This window comes from Prionailurus bengalensis, chromosome D1 (assembly GCF_016509475.1).
Source record: "Prionailurus bengalensis isolate Pbe53 chromosome D1, Fcat_Pben_1.1_paternal_pri, whole genome shotgun sequence".
Classification (NCBI taxonomy): Eukaryota; Metazoa; Chordata; class Mammalia; order Carnivora; family Felidae; genus Prionailurus; species Prionailurus bengalensis.
In genome coordinates, this window is record NC_057346.1 from 15,057,754 (window position 1) to 15,079,788 (window position 22,035).

The 22,035-nt window shown below is 38.0% G+C and overlaps 1 protein-coding gene across 2 annotated transcripts in view; it reads left to right on the top strand.

The window, feature by feature from the left end:
• RNF214 (ring finger protein 214) overlaps nucleotides 1-22,035 on the top strand; it is a 49,706-nt gene that overhangs the window by 21,872 nt on the left and 5,799 nt on the right. For both annotated transcript variants that reach the window (XM_043579427.1, XM_043579428.1), the window contains exons 7-8: nucleotides 21,294-21,390; nucleotides 21,930-22,018. In XM_043579427.1, the coding sequence (XP_043435362.1) occupies nucleotides 21,294-21,390; nucleotides 21,930-22,018 (186 nt within the window). The remainder of the gene's footprint in view (nucleotides 1-21,293; nucleotides 21,391-21,929; nucleotides 22,019-22,035) is intronic.

Here is a 22,035-nt window from a genome sequence, read left to right on the forward strand (position 1 = left end):
ATCCCAACAAGTGCCCTCCTTAGTGCCCATCTCCCATTTGGCCGAACCCCCAACCAACATCCATCTCTCCAACAACCCCTCAGTTTGTTCTCTGTATTTAAGAGTCTCTTATGGTTTCTCTCTCTCTCTGGTTTTTCTTATTTTTCCTTCCCTTCCCCTATGTTTATCTGTTGTTTTTCTCAAATTCCATGTACGAGTGAACTCTTAGGATATTTGTCTTTCTCTGACTGACTTAATTTCACTTAGCATAATATAATGCACTGTAGTTCCATCCACATTGTGGCAAATGGCAAGATTTCATTATTTTTGATTGCTGAGTAATATTTCATTGTATATATGCACCACATCTTTATCCGTTTGTCAGTTGATGGACATTTGGATGGCTCTTTCCAAAATTTGGATTTTGTCGATAGTGCTGCTATAAACATTGGGGTGCATGTACCCTTTCGAATCAGCATTTTTGTGTCCTTTAGGTAAATACCTAGTAGTGAAGCTGCTGGGTCACAAGGTAGTTCTATTTTTAATTTTTTGAGGAATCTCCATACTGTTTTCCAGATTGGCTGCACCAGTTTGCCTTCCCACCAGTAGTGCCAAAGAGATCCTCTTTCTCCGTGTCCTTGTCAACATCTGTTGTTTCCTGAGTTGTTAATTTTAGCCATTCTGACAGGCGTGAGGTGGTATCTGATTGTGGTTTTGATTTGTATTTCCCTGATGATGAGTGATGTTGTGCATATTTTCATGTGTCTGTTAGCCGTCTAGATGTCTTCTTTGGAAAAGTGTCTCTTCATGTCTTTTTCCCATTTCTTCATTGGATTATTTGTTTTTGGGTGTTGAGTGTGGTAAGTTCTTTATAGTTTTTGGGTACAAACCCTTTATCTGATATGTCATTTGGAAATATCTTCTCCCATTCTGTCAGTTGCCTTTTAGTTTTGCTGATTGTTTCCTTCGCTGTGTAGAAGCTCTTTATCTTCGTGAGGTCCCAATAGTTCATTTTTGCTTTTGTTTCCCTTGCCTCCTGAGACATGTCTAATAAAAACTTGCTGCAGTTGAGGTCAAAGAGATTGGTTGCCTGTGTTCTCCTCTAGGATTTTGATGCCTTCTGTCTTACATTTAGTTCTTTCATCCATTTTTTTTAAATTTTCAATTTTACAGATTTTGTATTTCTTTTTTTTTAATTTTATTTTTTTAAATCTGTATCCAAATTAGTTAACATATGGTGCAACAATGATTTCAGGAGTAGATACCTTAATGTCCCTTACCCATTTAGCCCATCCCCCCTCCCACAACCCCTCCAGCAACCCTCTGTTTGTTCTCCATATTTAAGAGTCTCTTATGTTTTGTCCCTCTCCCTGTTTTTATATTATTTTTTGCTTCCCTTCCCTTATATTCATCTGTTCTGTGTCTTAAAGTCCTCATATGAGTGAAGTCATATGATATTTGTCTTTCTCTAATTTCGCTTAGCATAATACCCTCCAGTTCCATCCATGTAGTTGCATATGGCAAGATTTCATTCTTTTTGATTGCTGAGTATACTCCATTGTGTGTGTGTGTGTGTGTGTGTGTGTGTGTGTGTGTGTATGTATATATATACCACATCTTCTTTATCCATTCATTCATCGATGGACATTTGGGCTCTTTCCATACTTCGGCTATTGTGGATAGTGCTGCTACAAACATAGGGGTGCATATGTCCCTTCGAAATAGCACACCTGTATCCCGTGGATAAATGCCTAGTAGTGCAATTGTTGAGTCATAGGGTAGTTCTGTTTTTAATTTTTTCAGGAACCTCCATACTGTTTTCGAGAGTGGCTGCACCACTCTCGCTTGCGTTCCCACCAGCAGTACAAAAGAGATCCTCTTTCTCTGCATCCTCGCCAACATCTGTTGTTGCCTGAGTTGTTCATGTTAGCCATTCTGACAGGTGTGAGGTGGTATCTCATTGTGGTTTTGATTTGTATTTCCCTGATGATGAGTGATGTGGAGCATTTTTTCCTGTCGGTTGGCCATCTGGATGTCTTCTTTGGTGAAGTGTCTGTTTGTGTCTTTTGTCCATTTCTTCACTGGGTTATTTGTTTTTTTGGGTGTTGAGTGTGATAAGTTCTTTTCAGATTTTGTATACTATCCCTTTATCTGATATGTCGTTTACAAAAATCTTCTCCCATTCTGTTGGTTGCCTTTTAGTTTTGCTGATTGTTTCCTTCGCTATGCAGAAGTTTTTTATTTTGATGAGGTCCCAATATGTTTTTGCATTTGTTTCCCTTGCCTCTGGAGACGGGTTGAGTAAGAAGTTGCTGCGGCCAGGATCCAAGAAGTTTTTGCCTGCTTTCTCCTCGAGGATTTTGATGGCTTTCTGTCTTACATTGAGGTCTTTCATCCATTTTCAGTTTATTTTTGTGTATGGTGTAAGAAAGTGGTCCGGGTTCATTTCTCTGCATGTCGCTGTCCAGTTTTCCCAGCACCACTTGCTGAAGAGGCTGTGTTTATTCCATTGGATATTCTTTCTTCCTTTGTCAAAGATGAGTTGGTCATACATTTGTGGGTCCCTTTCTGGGTTCTCTATTCTGTTCCAGTGATCTATGTGTCTGTTATTGTCCTAGTTCCATTCTGTTCTGATGATTATTACAGGTTTGTTTGTAATACAGCTCAAAGTCTGGAATTGTGATGCCTCCAGCTTTGGTTTTCTTTTTCAAGATTGCTTTGGCTATTCGGGGTCTTTTCTGGTTCCATACGAATTTTAGGATTGTTTGTTCTAGCTCTGTGAAGAATGGTAGTGTTATTTTGATAGGGAATACTTTCCCAGTCATTTCTTGTCCCTTCTTCCAAAAGCAACTGCTGATTTCTGATTTTTTTAATCAGAAATTAATTTAGCAGGTTCTAGAGTGTCACATAAATGAAATCATAGAATGTGTACTCTTTCGTGTAGGACTTCCTTCATTCAGCATAATGTTTTTTGACATTCATTCATGTTTCTTTATTGTCCAGTAATATTCCTTTTGTTAATATACTACTGTTTGTCCGTTCTCCTTTGAGGGGCATGTAATGATTTCCAGATTTGGATTATTATGAATAAAGCTGCTGTGAACAGTCAAATACAAGTCTTTGTGTGAACATATGCTTTTATTTCTCTTGGGTAAATTTCTAGGGGTAGAATCATCAGGTAGTAGGCTAGGTATATGTTTAGTTTTATAAGAAACTGACAGATAAATTTCCCAAGTGGATATACGATTTTACACTCTGCCTACAAGGTATGAGAATTCTGGTTGCTTCATATCCTTGCCACTCAGGTGGTTGTATTTCATTGTGGTTTTATTCTGCATTTCCCTCATTATTAAAAAAAAATTTTTTTTTTCAACGTTTATTTATTTTTGGGACAGAGAGAGACAGAGCATGAACGGGGGAGGGGCAGAGAGAGAGGGAGACACAGAATCGGAAACAGGCTCCAGGCTCTGAGCCATCAGCCCAGAGCCCGACGCGGGGCTCGAACTCACGGACGGCGAGATCGTGACCTGGCTGAAGTCGGACGCTTAACCGACTGCACCACCCAGGCGCCCCTGCATTTCCCTCATTATTAATGATATTGATCACTTTTTCCACCTGCTTATTGATCATGCATATATTTGTTTTTGTGAAGTGTCCACTCAGATTTTTGCCCCCCTCTCTTTTTTTTTGGTTGAGTTTTTAGAAGTTCTTTGCAGATTCCAAATATAAAGCCCTTTATCAGTTATATATTCTCTGAAATTTTCTTCCATTCTCTGACTTAGCTATTCATTTTTTTTTTTTTTAATTTTTTTTTTTCAACGTTTATTTATTTTTGGGACAGAGAGAGACAGAGCATGAACGGGGGAGGGGCAGAGAGAGGGAGACACAGAATCGGAAACAGGCTCCAGGCTCTGAGCCATCAGCCCAGAGCCTGACGCGGGGCTCGAACTCACGGACCGCGAGATCGTGACCTGGCTGAAGTCGGACGCTTAACTGACTGCGCCACCCAGGCGCCCCTATTCATTTTTTAATTGTATCTTTTGATGAACAGAAGTTTTAATTTTAAGGATGTCTAATTTATCAAGTTCACTTTTATAGTTTTTGCATTCTTTGTCCTAAGAAACCTTTACCTACCCTGAAGTAGCAAAGATGTTCTCTGTTTTCTTATGGAAGCTTTATCATTTTAGCTTTTATCTTTATGATCCATCTAGGCTGGTTAGTTCAGTTGGTGAGAGCGTGGTGCTAATAGCTTTCATCTTTATGATCCATCTCAAGGTAATTTTTGTGCATGGTGAGAAGTAGGGGTTGAGGTTCATTTTTTCCTATGTACCTATTTAGTTCTTCTAGCACTATGTGTTGGAAAGACTTTCCTTTCTCTCCATTGGGTTACTTTACACCTTTGCCAAAAACCAAATGACAATATGAGTCATTTGTATAAATAGTAGGCCTATTTCTGAGTACTATTTTTTAAAAATGTTTACTTATTTTGAGAGGGAGAAAGAGCGAACATGACTTGGGGAGGGGCAGAGGGAGAGAGAGAATCCCAAGCAGGTTCCGCACTGTCATCGCAGAGCCCGTTGTGGGGCTCGAACGCACGAACCTGAGATCGTGACCTGAGCCGAAATCAAGAGTTAGACGCTTAACTGACCGAGCCACCCAGGCACCCCTGTGAGTCCTATTCTATTGCATTGGTATATTTGTCTGTCTTTATGCCATATCATACTGTTGTGATTAGTATGGTTTTATAGTAAGTTGCGGTCAGAGAATATAAGGTGTTCTGTTTTTCTTTTAAGGTTGCCTTGAACCTTTGGGTCCTTTACACTACCATATATGTTTGAGAAACAGCTTGCCATTGTCTACAAAAGCAAAAACAAAACTGGTGAGACACAGTTGCCTTGAATCTGTAGATCAATTTGGGGAAAATTGACATCCTAATAATATTGAGCCTTCCAATCCATAAATATGTGTCTGTTGGTTATTTAGGTCTTTGTGTTACCACCATTTTGTAATTTCCAGTGTACAGGTCTTACATATCTTTTTTTAGATTTCAAAAGAAATTTTTCTATTTCATATTCTTTGACACTATTCAAGTAGAATTAAATTTTTAAATTTTTATTTATTTATTTAATTTTTTTTAAGTAGTCCCGATGTGGAGTTTGAATTCACGACCCTGAGATCAAGACCTGAACTGAGAACAAGAGTTGGACGTTTAACCTACTGAGCTTCCCAGGCACCCCAGAAGTAAATTTTCAAAAAAGTTTCCAACCATTTCTTGCTAGTTTGTAAAAATACAATTTATTTTATATATTAATCTTGTACCTCCTACTTTGCTAAATTTACACATGAATGTCTTAGTAGTTTTGTAGATTCTTTAAGATTTTCTATGTAAACAATTATAGCTTCTGTGAACATACAGTTTTATCTCTTCCTTTGAAATCTTAAGCCTTTTATTTCTTGTAAACATTATAGCACTGGCTAGGACCTCCAGTATAGTGTTGAATAGAAGTGGTAGAGTAGAGTAGTTCCTGCTCTTAGGAGGAAATGTTTACTATTTTACCATTAAGCTTGATGATAGCTATAGCTTTTTTGTGGATGCTCTTTATCATAGTGGGGAAGTTCTCTTCTGTTTCTGATTTTCTGAGAGTTCTTGACATGGTTGGATGCTTAGTTTTGTCAAATAGTTTTTCTGTATCTATTAAAATGATCAAATAGTTTTTCCCCTTTATTCTGTTAATAAGGTGAATTACATTGATTTTTTTTTTTCAAGTGTTAAACCAGTCATCATCCTTGGCATAAATTCACTTGGACAAGATACATTTTTGTTTTTATATATTGCTGGATTTGACTTGCTATTATTTTTTAGGGATATTTGTGTCTATACTTACTGAAGAACATTGATCTATATTATTTTGATTTTTAAAAATTTAGTTACATTGATTGCTGAGGGAGTAAAGTTAAAATGTTTATGGTTATAGACTTCCCTCTTTTTCCTTTTAATTCTGTGAAGTTTTCTTATCCTTTGAGGCTATATTGTTAGATACATATATATTTATGATTATTATATATTCTCGACAAATTGGCCACGTTATCATTATGAAATGTTTCTCTTTATCTTTGTCATATTCTTTATGTTAAAGTTTACTTTATGTGATATAAATACTACAGTCTCATGTTTATGTTTTATATGGTGTATATTTTTCCATCATTCATCTTTAGCTTATCTACATTTTTATGTGTCCTGTAGACAGCATATAATTGGATCTTTCTTTTTGATCTCTTCTGACAAGCTGCCTTTTAAATAAAGGCTTTAGTCAGTTTATATTTAATGTAATTATTGATATGGTTGAATTTAGGTCTACTCTTTTACTATGTAAATCGAATATTAATTCTTGAATATTCTTTAGAGTTTGATTTTAATTTGGCCTTTCCTTTCCCAAATACACATCTGTTACATTATTCACTGGCAGTATTCATTATAAAGAAAAACTACATACCTGCTACTTATGTTGTATTAGAAAGACTTGTATTTTTCTCGGATAAGGTATTTGAAAAATTTTCAGAGTCTTAATTGTAGAAACTTAGAATTATTGTCCCTTAGATTTTTAAATAATTAAAAAATTTTAGATATAATATATGTTAATAAAAGGCACTTTAAATTGCACATAGATGAATTTTTACAAATTAATCACACATGTCAACACTAACATGATCAAAGTATAGCACATACCCATTACCCTAAAATGTTCTGTGTTCCTTCTCAATGACTGTCCTTACTTCCCCTCAGTTCCCAGGTAAACACTGATCTGCCTTCTGTCACTGTAGATTACATTTATTTTTTCTAGAGATTTGTATCTAATTTCTTTCACTCAGCATATTTTAAGGATTTATCCATGATGTTGTCATGGATGTGAAGTATGTCAATTCCCTTTTTTTTTTTTTAAGATTTTCTTTTTGAAAGCAGTTTTAGGTTTACAACAAAATTGAGAGGGAGGGATGGAGATTTTCCATGTGCCCCCTGCCCCCACACGTGCATAGCCTCCCATTATCAACATCCTTCACCAGAATGGGACATTTTTTTTTTTTTTTTTTACCAAGGGTGAACCTCTCCAAATTCCATAGTTCACTTGAGGGTTCACTCTTGGTGTTGTACATTCTTGGTGTTGCACATTCTGTGGGTTTAGACAAATGTATAATGACATATATCCATCATTATAATATCGCACAGAGTATTTTTTACTGCCCTAAAAATCCTCTTGCTCTATTTAGTCATCTCTTTTCTCACACCTCCCCCATCATCAACCACTGATCTTTTTACTGTCTCCATAATTTTGCCTTTTCCAGAATGTTATATAGTTGGAATCATACAGTATGTAGTTAAGATTGGCTTATTTCACTTAATATTATGTATTTGAGGTTCCTCCATATCTTTCATGACTTGATTGATAGCTCTTTTCTTTTTGGTGCTGAGTACTATTCCATCGTCAGGATGTTCCACAGCTTTTTGATCCATTCATCTTCTGATGGCCATGTTGATTGCTTCCAGTTTTTGGCAGTTATGAGTAAACATAATCATGCTGCTATAAACATCCATGTGTGGTTTTTATGTAGACCTAAGTTTTCAACTTCTTTCTGTAAATATCAGGGAGTGCAGTGGTTGGATCATATAGGAAGAGAATGATTAGTTTTGTAAGATACCGCCAAACTGTCTTCCCAAGTGACTGCACCATTTTGCATTCCCATCAGCAGTGTGTGAGGGTTAGCTCACGTCCTTGTCAGCATTTGGTGCTGTCAGTTTGGACCATTCTAATAGGTCTGTGTTGATAGCTCATTGCTGTTTTAATTTGCGTTTTTCTGATGACAACTGATGTGAAGCACCTTTTCATATGCTTATTTCCCCTGTGTGTCTTCTTTGGTGAGGTGTCAGTTGAGGACTTGGGCTGATTTTTTAAAATCAGGTTGGTTGTTGTTGTTGAGTTTTAAGAGTTCTTTGTGTGTTTAACAGTCCTTAATCAGATGTGCATATTCTCCCAGTCTGTGGTTTGTCTTCTAATCCTTTTGATACTATCCTTTACAGAATAGAAGTTTTCAATTTTAATGAAGTCACTTTATCAGTTATTTCTTTCATGAATTATGTCTGTTTTGTATCTAAAAAGGCATCACCATACCTAAATTCAACTAGAGTTTCTTTCATGTTATCATCTAGAAGTTTTATAGTTTTGTATCTTACATTTAGGTCTCTGATCTATTTTGAGTTAATTTCTCTTAAAGGTGTAAGGTCTGTGGTTTAGATTCTTTTTTTTTTTTTTTTTTTGCACGTGCATATCCAGTTGTTCTAGCACTATTTGTTGAAGAATCTCTTTGCTTTATTTTATTGCCTTCACTCCTTTGTCAAAGACTAGTTGGCTATATTTATGAGGGTCTGAAATAGGCTCTTTATTCTGTTTTATTGATCTGTTTGTTCTTTTGCCACAACCACACTGTTTTGTTTACTGTAGCTTTATAAGTCCAGTATCATCAGTCCTCCAACTTTGTTCTTTTCTTTCAGTACTGTGATGGCTAATCTGAGTCTTTTGCCTTCCATATAAACTTTAGAATCAGTTTGTTGACATCCATAAAATAAGTTGCTGGGATTTGGATTGAGACTGCATTGAATTTATAGATCAAGTTGAGAAGAACGGACATGTTGACAATGTTGAGTCTTCCTATCTATGAATGTGGAATCGCTCTCTATTTGTTTAGGTCATTTTCCATTTCATTCATCAGTTTTATAGTCTTCCTCATACAGATCTTATATATATTTTGTTGGATTTACACCTAAGTATGTCATTTTGAGGGGTGCTAATGAAATGGTATTCTGTTTTTAATTTAAAATTCTACTTAGTCATTGTTGGTATATAGGAAAGTAATTGACCTTGTATCCTTCAACCTTACTTAAACTCTTATTCATTCAAGGAGGGTTTTTTTATTGCTTCTTTCCAGTTTTCTCCATAGGTATTCATGTCATCTGCAAAGAAAGATATTTTTGTTTTCCTTTCCAATCTGTATACCTTTGATTTCCTTTTCTTTCCTTATTGCATTCTTCCAGTATGATATTGATGAGTGTTCAAGAGGGACATCCTGATCTTAGTGGGAAAGCTTCAAATTTCTTACCATTAAGTATGATGTTAGCTATAGGTTTTTGCAGGTAGTCTATCAAGTTGAGAAAGTTCCCCTCTATTTCTAGTTTACTGAGAGTTTTTTTTTAATATGTATTTTTTAAATATTTATTTTTGAGAGAGAGAAACAGAGTGCAAGTTGGGGAAGATCAGAGAGAGAGAGGGAGATGCAGAATCCGAAGCAGGCTCCAGGTTCTGAACTGTGAGCACAAAGCCTGACGTGGGGCTTGAACTCATGAGATGTGGGATCATGACCCAAGCTGTAGTCAGACGCTTAACCAACTGACCCACCCAGGCGCCCCTACTGAGAGTTTTTTTCATGAATGTTGGATTTTGTCAAATGCTTTTTTTGATAGGATCTGTAATTTTTCTTTTTTAGTCTTTTGATGTGATGGATTACATTAACCGGCTTTTGAATGTTGAACTAGTTTTGTATACACAGGATAAATTCCACTAGGTCATGGTGTAAATTCTTTTTATATTTGTTTAGATTTGATCTGCTAAAATTTTGTTGAGGGTTTTTGCATCTTATGTTCATGAGAGATACTGGTTTGTGGTTTTCTTTCCTTTTTTTTTTTTTTTTAATGTTTATTTTTGAGAGAGAGCGCAAGTGGGGGAGCGGCAGAGAGAGAGAGGGAGACAGAGGATCTGAAGTGGGCTCTGCCGCTGACAGCAGCAACCCTGATGCGGGCTCAGACTCACGAACTATCAGAGCATGACCTGAACCGAAGTCAGATGCTCCACCGACTGAGCCACCCAGGTGCCCCATGTAGTTTTCTTTCCTTCTCATGTCTTTGTGTGATTTTGGTATTAGGATAATATTGGCCTCATAGAACGAGCTGGGAAGTATTCTCTCTTTTCTGTCTTTTCAAGGAGATTATAGGGAATTAGTACAGGTTTTTTCCTTTCCTTTCCTTTCCTTCCCTTCCCTTCCCTTCCCTTCCCTTCCCTTCCCTTCCCTTCCCTTCCCTTCCCTTCCTTCCCCTTCCCCTTCCCCTTCATTTTCTTTTTTCTTTTCTTTTCTTTTCTATTCTCTTTTCTTTTCTTTTCTTTCCTCTTCTTTTCTTTTCTTCTCTTTTCTTTTCTTTTCTTTTTAGGGCTAAACTCACAACCCTGAGATCAAGAGTTGCATGCTCCACTGACCAAGCCAGCCAGGCGCCCCTGTACGGTTTTTCTTAAATGTTTGCTAGTATTTACCAGTGATCCCTTTGGGCCTGGTGCTTTTTGTTTTGGAAGGTTATTAATTATTGACTCTTTAATAGATATTCCTTTTTAATGTTGAGTTGTGGTCCATTGTGTGAATATTAAAAACAATTTTTTTAAATATTTATTCATTTTTGACAGTGAGAGAGATAGATTGTGAACAGGGGAGGAGCAGAGAGAAAGGGAGACACAGAATCTGAAGCAGGCTCCAGGCTCTGAGCTGTCAGCACAAAGCCTGATGTGGGGCTCGGACTCATGGACCGTGAGATCATGACCTGAGCTGAAGTCAGACGCTTAACTGACTGAGCCACCCAGGTGCCCCTACTGTGTGAATGTTATACAATTTTGTCTGTGCAGTTGTCCTAATATAAACTGGCTGCCCTTCTTTCTGGTGAGAAGTCAGTGACTGTTCAAGTGTTGTTTCCTTCTGTGTATTGTCTCATTTTTTTCTATAGCTTCTTTCAAGTTTTTCTCTTTGGTTTTCAGCAGTGTGACTTTGATCTGCCTGGGTGTAATTTTCTTCGTATTTTTCCTGTTTAGGGTTTTTTTTGAGCTTCTTAATCTGTAAAGTTATGTCTTTTACCAAATTCTGTGAAATTTTCTGATATAATTTGTATATATTTTTTCTGTCCCATTCCCTCCTTTCTTTCTGGGACTCTGCTTTCACATATGTTAAACCTTTTGATATTGTCCTATAGCTCATGGAGGCTCTGTTCATTTCTTTCCAATCTTTTTCACTCTGTTCCTCATATTGATATATCTTTAAGTTCATTTATTCTTTCTTGTATCATTTCCATTTGTTGTTAAGCCCAGGCAGTGAATTTCATATTTCCAGTATTGTATTTTTCAGAGTTCTGTCATTTCAGTTTATCTCTTTTTTATAGTTTCTGTTTCTCTGCTGAAAATTCTTATTTGTTCACTCCTTGAGAGCATATTTTTTATGTCCTTTTTCATGGTTAAAGTAGATCCTTTGAAACTCTTGCCTGCTGGGGCACCTGGGTGGCTCAGTTGGTTACGCGTCTGACTCTTGATTTCAGCTCAGGTTCTGATCTCATGGTTCATGGGTTCAAGCTCCATGTCCACTGCACTGTCAGTGCAGAGCCTAATTGGTATTCTGTCTTTCTCTCTGCCCCTCCCTGACTTGCTCTCTGTATCTCTCACAATATAAATAAAATAAAAAACTTTAAAAAATGAAGTAAAATAAAATTCTTGCCTGCTAATTCCAGCATCTTGGTGACCTTGAAGTTTCCGTTCATTGAGTTTTCTTTTTTGTCAACCAGGAGTTGGAATCAGAAAAATTGTCCTAAATAAAAAACCAGCATAAAAGGTACACACTTTATGATTCTATTTACATGAACTTCTAGGAATGACAAACCAATAGTGAGAGAAAGTAGATCAGTTATTGTCAGTGGGCCAGGGTAGAGGGAAGAGATTGACTGCCATATAGTGTTCAGGGTGTGCAGACCATATAGTCTGTGTTGCATCTACTCAACTCTGTTGTAGCATTAAAGCAGCCATGGACAATATGTAAATAAAATGAGCATGACTATGTTCCCCCCCAAAACTTGATTTATAAAAATAGCTGGCAGCCTGAATTTGACCCACAGGCCATAGTTTACCAACTCCTGCTCTTGAGTGTGGATCATATTTCCTGTTTCTTTGTATGTTGGTAATTTATGGTTAAATCCTGAGTATTGTGAATAGTATATTGTAGAGACTCTGGATTTTGATATATTTCTCCAAAAAGTCTTGAGTTTTTTTTCCATTTTTAAGTCATTATTATTTTTTTTAACTTGTTTCATTTTTTATTTTTTTTAAATTTACATCCAAATTAGTTAGCATATAGTGCAACAGTGATTTCAGAAGTAGATTCCTTAATGCCCTTTACCCATTTAGCCTATCCCTCTCCCACAACCCCTCCCGTAACCCTCAGTTTGTTCTCTATATTTATGAGTCTCTTCTGTTTTGTCCCCCTCCCTGTTTTTATATTATTTTTGTTTCCCTTCCCTTATGTTTATCTGTTTTGTCTCTTAAAGTCCTCATATAAGTGAAGTCATAAGATTTTTGTCTTTCTCTAATTAGTGTAATACCCTCCAGTTCCATTCACATCATTGCAAGTGGAAAGATTTCATTCTTGGGCGCGTGGGTGGCTCAGTCGGTTGAGCGTCCGACTTGGCTTGGGTCAAGGTCTGACGGTCCGTGAGTTCGAGCCCCACGTCGGGCTCTGTGCTGACAGCTCGGAGCCTGGAGCCTGTTTCAGATTCTGTGTCTCCCTCTCTCTCTGCCCCTCCCTGTTCATGCTCTCTCTCTCTGTCTCAAAAATAAATAAAGGTTAAAAAAAAAAATAAAAAAAAAAAAGAAAGATTTCATTCTTTTTGATTGCCGAGTAATACTCCATTGTGTGTGTGTGTGTGTGTGTGTGTGTGTGTGTGTGTGTGTACACACCACATCTTCTTTATCCACTCATCCATCGATGGACATTTGGGCTCTTTCCATATTTTGGCCATTGTTGATGGCGCTGCTATAAACATGGGGGTGCATGTGTCCCTTCGAAACAACACACCTGTATCCCTTGGATAAATGCCTAGTAGTGTAATTGCTGGGTCGTAGGGTAGTTCTGTTGTTAGTTTTTTGTTTGTTTGTTTGTTTTTAATTTTTTTTAACGTTTATTTATTTTTGAGACAGAGAGCAACAGAGCATGAACGGGGAAGGGGCAGAGAGAGAGGGAGACACAGAATCGGAAGCAGGCTCCAGGCTCTGAGCCATCAGCCCAGAGCCCGACGCGGGGCTCGAACTCACGGACCATGAGATCGTGACCTGAGCTGAAGTCGGACGCTTAACTGACTGAGCCACCCAGGCGCCCCTGTTGTTAGTTTTTTGAGGAACTTCCATACTGTTTTCCAGAGTGGCTGAACCAGCTTGCATTCCCAAAAAAGTCTTGATTTTTAAAAAAAAACATTGGTCTTATTGAGCTATTTCCTTAACTAGACTTAAACATCATACCCTTGTTTGATGTCCAGCAGCTGTGGTCTCTGTTAAGTTTATTTAGCTATAACTGGTGAATCTCTTCTGTGAGACCATGACCTGGACTGAAGTCAGATGTTTAACCAACAGAGCCACCCAGGTGCCCCATTAGATGCTAGTTCATTATCAGATGTGTGTTTTGCAGGTATTTTCTCCTATTCTGTGATTTGTCTTTGCATTTTATAACAGTGTCTCTTGAAATGCAGAAATTTAAGTTTTGGTGAAATCCAGTTTTCCAGTTTACTAGGTTTTTCTTTTGTGGCTCATGCATTTTGTGTCCGAAGAAATCTTAACCCAAAGCAAAAGTACATTTAATTAGAAGAATTACAATTGTTTACATTCTTGTAAGTCTCTTTAGTGGAAGAAGCTTAATTCTCCTATCTACTTCTACATTTAATCTTTTGCAGTATGTTGTGGTTTTTTTTTTTTTTTAAGTTGTTATTTATTTTGAGTGGGGGAAGGGCAGAGAGAGAGAGAATTGCAAGCAGGCTTCACATTGCCAGCATGGAGCCTGTCTCAGGGCTCGATCTCACAAACTGTGAGATTGTGACCTGAGCCCAGATCCAGAGTCCGACCTTAACTGACAGAATTCTCCAGGTGCCCCTGCAGTACTTTGTTTTGATTGAAATATGTGAAGAAAATCTGGTGATACACAGATAGTTGGAAAAGGGAAGGGTGTTTTAATAGCCTTTTTTAAAGATAATTGTGGATATTTTGATAGCACCCCAAAACTTGACTGGTATCTTAAAGGTTAGTTGAATCTGTTGGCTTAAGTTGCACTTTGAATGGAATTTTTAACTGTGTTGTATAGGGGAGGACAAACCCTTCCTTCTACCCTGTTGGGTTTAATGTCTGAGGCCCATTTAATTGACAGAGATTAACAGGAGTAAGAAAACAACCCATAAGTACAACATGCATACACATGTGGAAGAACTCAGTGATGAGTAGCTGAAAAGGGTGGTTAGAGTTCGGGGCTTATCTACCATCTTAATAGGTGAGGGGGACAGGGAGAAAGGTACTTACGGGAAAACAAGGGACTTCTTAGGAGGGTGGGGAGAAAAGACACTTATGGGACTTTTTGGAAAGATAAGTGGCTTTTCAGGAAAACAAACTTAAGCTTATGATAACAAAAGTTCGTGATAATATTTGTCTGTAGGTATGAGTGGTTTCTTTCTTCTTTAGGGCCATAAAACTCTCTTGGAGAACGGATTTAGGGTAGTTTTTATTCATGTTCTCTCTCCTGGGAGTAAGTCTGCTCTGAAGAAGAATTTATGACATCCTTATTTCCCAGAAGTTGCTGCTTTTAGGAAGATAAGGAAAGCTCCCAGAAGGCTTTTTTTCTGCATCTGTTGAACCTCAGATGTCTTCAGCTTCGAATAATTTTTATGCCAGCTCTGAGGTTCTGAGTGGGTTCCATAGTTGATTTGGTAGCACAGTGCATTGATAATTTGGAAACTATTGGTTTAGAATTATTCAGACCTTCTAAGTGTTGGCACAGTTTACCGTATAGCATATGAAGAACCTCATTTGTTGATGTCACCATCGATTTCGTCAGAATAGTCTTTACCTAGTGGGAATCTTGCAAGCTCCCAGTGGCTGGTGCACATTTTCCAAAGTACTAATTTTTGCCCAAAAGCTCAAAATTGGTTGTAGGTGATAAATATTGTCAGTTGTTTCCTTTGAAATAGCAAGAGTACGCCACTCATTTTCAAGGACATGTCTGCCAGACACTCAAGTTCAAATAACCATGGTTTGTCTCTCAGTGGTTCTTGTAAGTAAAAATGGTATTTTATGAAAAAAGAGGCTAGTTCAACTCGCAAGTCAAATGGTCTCACGAGTGCTTTTCCATGAGACAGCCATATACTTTGGTCTGTAGCATTTTATCAAACAGTATTTTAGAAATGTTTATTTTTAGAGGTTGAGATTTAATAAAATTATTACACTCTATGGCTTCATCACAACATCGTTAAGTAAAGCTTAAACCATGAAAATAAAAAGTCATTCAGCTTAGATTATGGGAGCATAACTTATGTTTGTTGCCAAGAATTCACATACAACATTATCTTTGATGCTTAGTTGGTGCCCGTACTAGACGAATAAAAAAATAGCAAGTCTAATTGCGTCTGTAGATTTGTCGGTTTGTAAAGCAAAATTACAATTCTTCAGATGAGATCTTAACTAAGTCTTCAAATTTGCAGCAGAATCTTTAATTTGATGAGTTACTGTATCATCAAAAAGTGACATTGCCATCGTTTATTTTGCTGACTTTTCATCCAGCAGGCATGTAGCAATGTCAGCTGGACAAGGCTGTGCTTCTCTGGTTAATGCAGGACAGTAGTTTCCCTGGCTAAGATGCTTCGGTGGCTTTTTCATTTCTGGTTTGAAAGCCTTTAATGAGATTTTTATGAATTTTAAAGACTTCATCACATCTGCTTTTAAAATAGTTCCTTTTTCTTTAAAGTCTGAATGATCTCAAAATGTCACTATAACTTAACTGGCACAATATAATTAGAAAATGTTCTGTGGCTCAAGATACAGTAAAGTAAATTGTGAGCGTCTATAAAGTCAAGGGAAAGATGGCTTTTGTCGTACTTTGGTTTCTTATTTATAATTTTGCCCAATTTCTTTGGAGTAGATTCTTTCCATGAGTCAGAAAACTGTAGGTCACTGCATCCTTTTTAGGATCTGTGAGATGTATACATTGCAGCTATGGGCTGAGAAAATGAGTCTTCTCGTCTCCCTTTTTTGAGCCAGTGATTCATTTTTCAATGTAAGAGGAAAGTACAGATAAATTTCCTTTTATTTTAGAAAAAGTTAAATTGTAAAGTAATACATTTAGATAGAACTTAAAAATGAGAACATTTTCAGGACATCTGGGTGGCTGAGTCAGTTAAGCCTCTGACTTCAGCTCAGGTCACGATCTCGTGGTTTGTGGGTTCGAGACCTGCATTGGCTCTGTGCTGACAGCTCAGAGCCTGGAGTCTGCTTCAGATTCTGTGTTTCCCTCGCTCTCTCTGCCCCTCTCCCAGTCGCATACATGCTCTCTCTCTCTCTCTCTCTCTCTCTCTCTCAAAAATAAACATTAAGAAAAATTTTTTTCATTTAATGAGAAATTTTTTAAAAATTAAAAGAAATTATTGTAAACAAAATGATAAGTTCTTGTTTCTACCTAGATGGCTGGAGAACTTGGAAATTTTACAGTGATTATTTATTGGACAATAATGAGATTATAAAGATTATAGCAAGTATAAAGATAGCTATAAAAGCACAACAGAAGTACTGAGAAGGGAAAAAAATTGAGAGCTTAAATTATGCCTTCAACCTACTATTTTAAGACATGTTAGAAAACATAAGAATACAGAAGCATATATTCCATTAGCCATCAGTGATGATACTATCGTGTGTTGTGTAGCCTAGGTCAGGAAAATCCATTGTAGACTCATGAGGGGATGAGATTGACAAAGGCAAGTAATTTTAGTGTTACCGTGAAATTAGTTTTTGCTTCATAGACCAGGCCCTCAAAGGTTTTGGGGACTGTGGACTATGTTTTGCAAACTGCTGTTCTAGATTATTTCTTCTATATCTAGGGCTTCCGCTACTGTCTTTATGGTTGTGACCTTGATCTGTACCCCTTGCCCAGACTACACCCCTGAACGTTAGACTCCTGCATCCACTGCCTGCAACTTTCTGGACCACTTCTCAGCTGAATGCTCTCTTTGGCCTTTGCACATACTGTTTGTTCTGCCCAGAATTTCCTTGCTCCTTGTGTTCACCTGGCAGACTCTTGGATTGCGAGTTTCTTGGGGCAGGAACTGGGCATCTTTATATTCCCAGGGTTTAGCATGGTGCCTAGCACCCTGTGCTGCTAAGTAGATTTCTTGAATTATGTTGAATCAAGGAAGAATTCTAGTCTCATAAACAGTACATTCGCAATTGAAGCCTGGGGTAAATATTTCTGCTTATGTCTGATCTCATCCATTCTATATTGGTTAGTGTTAGTGTCCGTTTCGGAGTAAAAGATTTTAGATCTTATAACCTCTACCCCCACTTCAGGAGAGCCAACCCCTTCATTCAACAGTTTTTGTTTTGTTTCCTTTTGCCTTGCCTCGAGTATAGTATATTCTGAAAGGAAGACATTTGGGCTGAGGACCCATCTTAATTTTTAGCTCTGTGTCTGACTGTTGAGAGGATTTCACAAGACACTTATCATCTGCTTCTCTCCATTAAAATCACTGAGTTCCACCACGCCTTGTGGTGGAAAATTCATATGCATATATTTTCGTTTCTCTGAAGGAGGACGTTCTACCATCCAAATGAGATAACTAACATTAAGTTCTTCCTATATGCCAGAGACTGTTCCATGTGTTTTACATATGTTAACTCATAATATACATAACAGCTCTGTGAGAGGTAGACTCTCGATATCCCCATTTTATGTTAGGGTAAGTAACTTGCCAGAGGGTCGCATAGATAGTCATAGGGCCTGGATTTGAACTCAGAGCTTAGTTTTTGGCTCCAGAGGCCATGCTTTTAACTACTCTGAGTAGCTTCCTCTTCAATCTAGGTACATTATTTTTATCATTAACCTGTGTTAGTATACATGCACAGATGCTTATAATAGTATTTATAACTGTCAAATTGAAAATAACTTAATACCTAAATAGATAATGGTATGTATGTACAGTGGATAGTTATTTAAAAATTCACATTTTGGGGGCGCCTGGGTGGCTCAGTCAGTTAAGTGTCCTACTTCAGCTCAGGTCACGATCTCACAGTCTGTGGGTTCGAGCCCCGCATCGGGCTCTGTGCTGACAGCTCAGAGCCTGGAGCCTGCTTTGGATTCTATGTCTCCCTCTTTCTCTGACCCTGCCCCCACTCACACTCTGTCTCTCTCTCTCAAAAATAAATAAACACTAAAAAAAAATTTTTTAATAAAAATAAAAATTCACACTTTTGAAGAATACTTAATGATATGTAAAAATACGATAGGTTAAAAAAGTAAGACAAAGGTCACAGTTTCTGTTTGAAAGTACACATAATGGATTTATATGTTACATATGTATACATAAATATACAAATATTTATTTTAAAAGACTGGAGAGAAGTATAATAATGATTTTTTTGTGAGTATTGCAATTGTGAGAAATTGAATTAAAAAAATACTTTAGGGGTGCCTGGCTGGCTCAGTCAGAAGAGCATACAGCTCTTGATCTTGGGGTCATGAGTTCGAGCCCCATGGTAGAGATTAAATAAATAAACTTAAACAAAGAAAACTTTATTAAAAAAATTTTTTTTAAATGTTTATTTATTCTTGGAGAGAGAGAGAGACAGAGCACAAGCAGGAGGGAGACACAGAATCCAAAGCAGGCTGCAGGCTCTGAGCTGTCAGCACAGAGCCCGACGTGGGGCTCGAACCCACAAAGCGCGAGATCATGACCTGAGCCAAAGTCGGATGCTCAACCGACTGAGCCACCCAGGTACCCCCCACCCCCGCCAAAAACTTTAAAAATAACATTTGTTTGGGGGGTGCCTGGGTGGCTCAGTTGGTTAAGTGTCCGATTCTTGGATTTGGCTCGGGCCATGATCTCACAGTTTCATGGGTTCGAGCCCTGCATCAGGCTCTGCTGGCAGCAAAGCCTGCTTGGGGTTTTCTGTCTCCCTCTCTGTGCCCCTTCCCTACCCGTCCTGTCTTTGTTTCTCTCAAAATAAGTGAATGAACTTAAAAAAAATAACATTTTTTGGATACTTCACGTGTGCTGGGTAGCATATTAAATTCTTCATGTGTGTTTTCTCAGTAAATTCTCCCATCAGTCCCATGATGTAGGTATTACTCATTTTTCAGATGAGTAATACCTGAATCCTAGGACAATTAAGTAACTTGTCTAGGGTCATACAACCAATAACTAAAGGAGTTGGAGCCTCTATATGAGACTCTTTTATATTTTCTAAAGTTTTTATAATTTGTATTATTTGCATGATCAAAAATAAAGTTAATTTTAAAAAGTATGCAAAAATTGGGAGCTACAAGTCAGACTTACACAGTCTGCTATTTACTTATTTGAATCATTGATTCCCTGAACTAGCTATGCAAAATAACAGAAGTATGGGACTTAGACCAGGAATTAGAAAAGTTGAAATAGACTCATTGGTTTCTCTTATACCAAGCATTTTTATGACCATCTACTGTGGGGAACGGATTCTTTTTCTAGGGTGGATTACAGATCTGCTGCATATGTTAGAGGCTAGTTACCATTTGATGAAGTTGAGCGCTTTTGACTGTTTAAAAATTCTTTGACCATTTTTGTGGTGATGGTTAGTAGTTCCTTTTGTCTTGTTGGATCCTGGTGAGGTAGATGTGGCCATTGCCCCACAGGAGAAGATTTTTGTGTGTGAATCTGGGGAATGTCCGCATGGACTTGGTAGAAGGATTTTTCTTATATAAATGTGTACCTGTGTTTGATAAATGTGTTTAATGAAAGAGACACTCGGTGACCATCTGTAATCTTCAAGAATACCATCAATCACAGAAGGCAGCTGTCCTGTTTTTCTACATGTTATCCCATTGTCAGGGAGTGACCAGAAAAGCTAAATGGATCGTTGATTGACCCCGTGGCATAGTTCACGTGTTCTTACGGTTAGAGAATTCTGACTCCTCGTGTGTATTTTACTTGAGGAGTATGTGTTGTAGCAGGAAAACACAACTGCCTATGAACTTCTGTCTAAAGAATTAGTAGAGAATTCCTCTTTTGGCAGCATGTTAGTTTGGGAAGGACGACACATAGAGATTAAGAAGAAAATCCCTACCTGGTCATTTCTATCTATCTGACCTTGTCAGTGGAGGGACAGACTACTATTTGTGAATCAGTGAATGGTTGTATGTGTCACACACATACACACCCACACTTTGTCTGTGAAATGGGGAGCAGGGCTCTGTGAAGGGTCAGATGTAAGGAGAAGGCACCTCAAAAACTTGGTAAGTGGATCACTCCCTTTCCTATGTGTGAAGCTACCAAAAAAACAGAAGAGGACTAAAATTATTTATTTTACTGAAGAAAAGTGTGAACATTTTTCTTAAGATGTAACTCTTCCTGACCTTTTCTTCTTCTTCTTCTCAACTTTTAAAAATATAGTGAAAAAATTTCAACATTCCCATATTCTTTCCCACTGATCTGGATACTCCTTTGCCTTTCAGCCACAAAACTTAACTGTAGTCCAGTGGCATGTAAGGAGCTCCTCCTGCTGGCTCTGTACCTGTGGTCCTGAGTAGGGTGCTTGACCCTCCACATTCTGCAAAACCCCTCAGAACAGGCACACGGGGCAGTTGGTCACCTGACCCTGAGTGGGTATATTACATTCTAGGGATGGGGCTGGGAGGGCGATGTAAGAAGGGAGGAAACTGATGGAAATATGAAACCCTGAGATGTGAAGAGAGCATTTTTTCCTTCTGAAGAATGTTTACTATGTCTAAGAAAATAGGAAAATCGGTAAGCTGGTATCTGTATGCCTAGAAGTGATTCAGTGCTTGCTGCATTAGAAGTGAGTATTAAGCGGGACCCGTGTTTGGTCCTGCATTCTTCATACGCGTACTAAAAGACAAGTTGAGAAAGAAGAGGAATGCGATATGGTTCCGAGCCCTCCTCGAACATAGAGCATTTTGCGTTCATTGGGTTTTGTCCTCGGGCACTCTTTCCTGCTGTTGGTAACATTTTTTTTTAGCAAATGGAGACATGAACATTTGTGTTTTCAAATATGGGGCCTTTATGCAGTTACAGACCACTTTAAACATTCTGCTCCTAGATCTATATTAATACTTACAGTAAGACTTCCTGTAACATACCTGCTAGATCAATTTCAGGTTTACTTTTGCCTTGATGTCCCTTAGCAATCTTGTCTTTCTCTCCTCACTCTTGTTCTTGGTTTCTTACCTTACAGAGAAGTGTGGGAAATGGAACTAGATAGACTCAAGAATCAGGATGGCGAAATAAATCGGAACATTATGGAAGAGACAGAACGGGCCTGGAAAGCAGAGGTGAGAAGAGCACTGTGTGGAAAGCCTTGATATGAGGCTTCCAGATAATAGAACCTGTTGTCTTAGAGTACGCTATAGTACCTTATATAACATAGTATACTATATATATAATATAGTATATTTTAGTATCACATGGTATTGTACTATTATATATAGCATAGTGTAGTATTCTACCACTAAGCCATACAAGTGTTCTACCATATAGCCACTAAGTAAGCATTTGGTTTCTTAAAAAAAAATTTTTTTTTTACATTTATTTATTTTTGAGAAACAGAGTGAGACAAAGCCTGAGTGGGGGAGGGGCAGAGAGAAAAGGAGACAGAGAATCTGAAATAGCCTCCAGGCTCTGAGCAAGCGGTCAGCACAGAGCCTGATGCAGGGCTCGAACCCACAAACTGAGATCATGACCTGAGCCGAGTCGGATGCTCGACCGACTGAGCCACCCAGGCGCCCCTAAGCATTTGCTTTAACTTCGTGTTTAGCTTCAGGTATATAAAATTAACAAAGTATCTGTGTGTGTATGTGTGTGGTTTCCTCAGATCTTATCACTAGAGAGTCGGAAAGAGTTGCTGGTATTGAAACTAGAAGAAGCAGAAAAAGAGGCAGAACTGCACCTCACTTACCTCAAGTAAGTACCTTCCCATT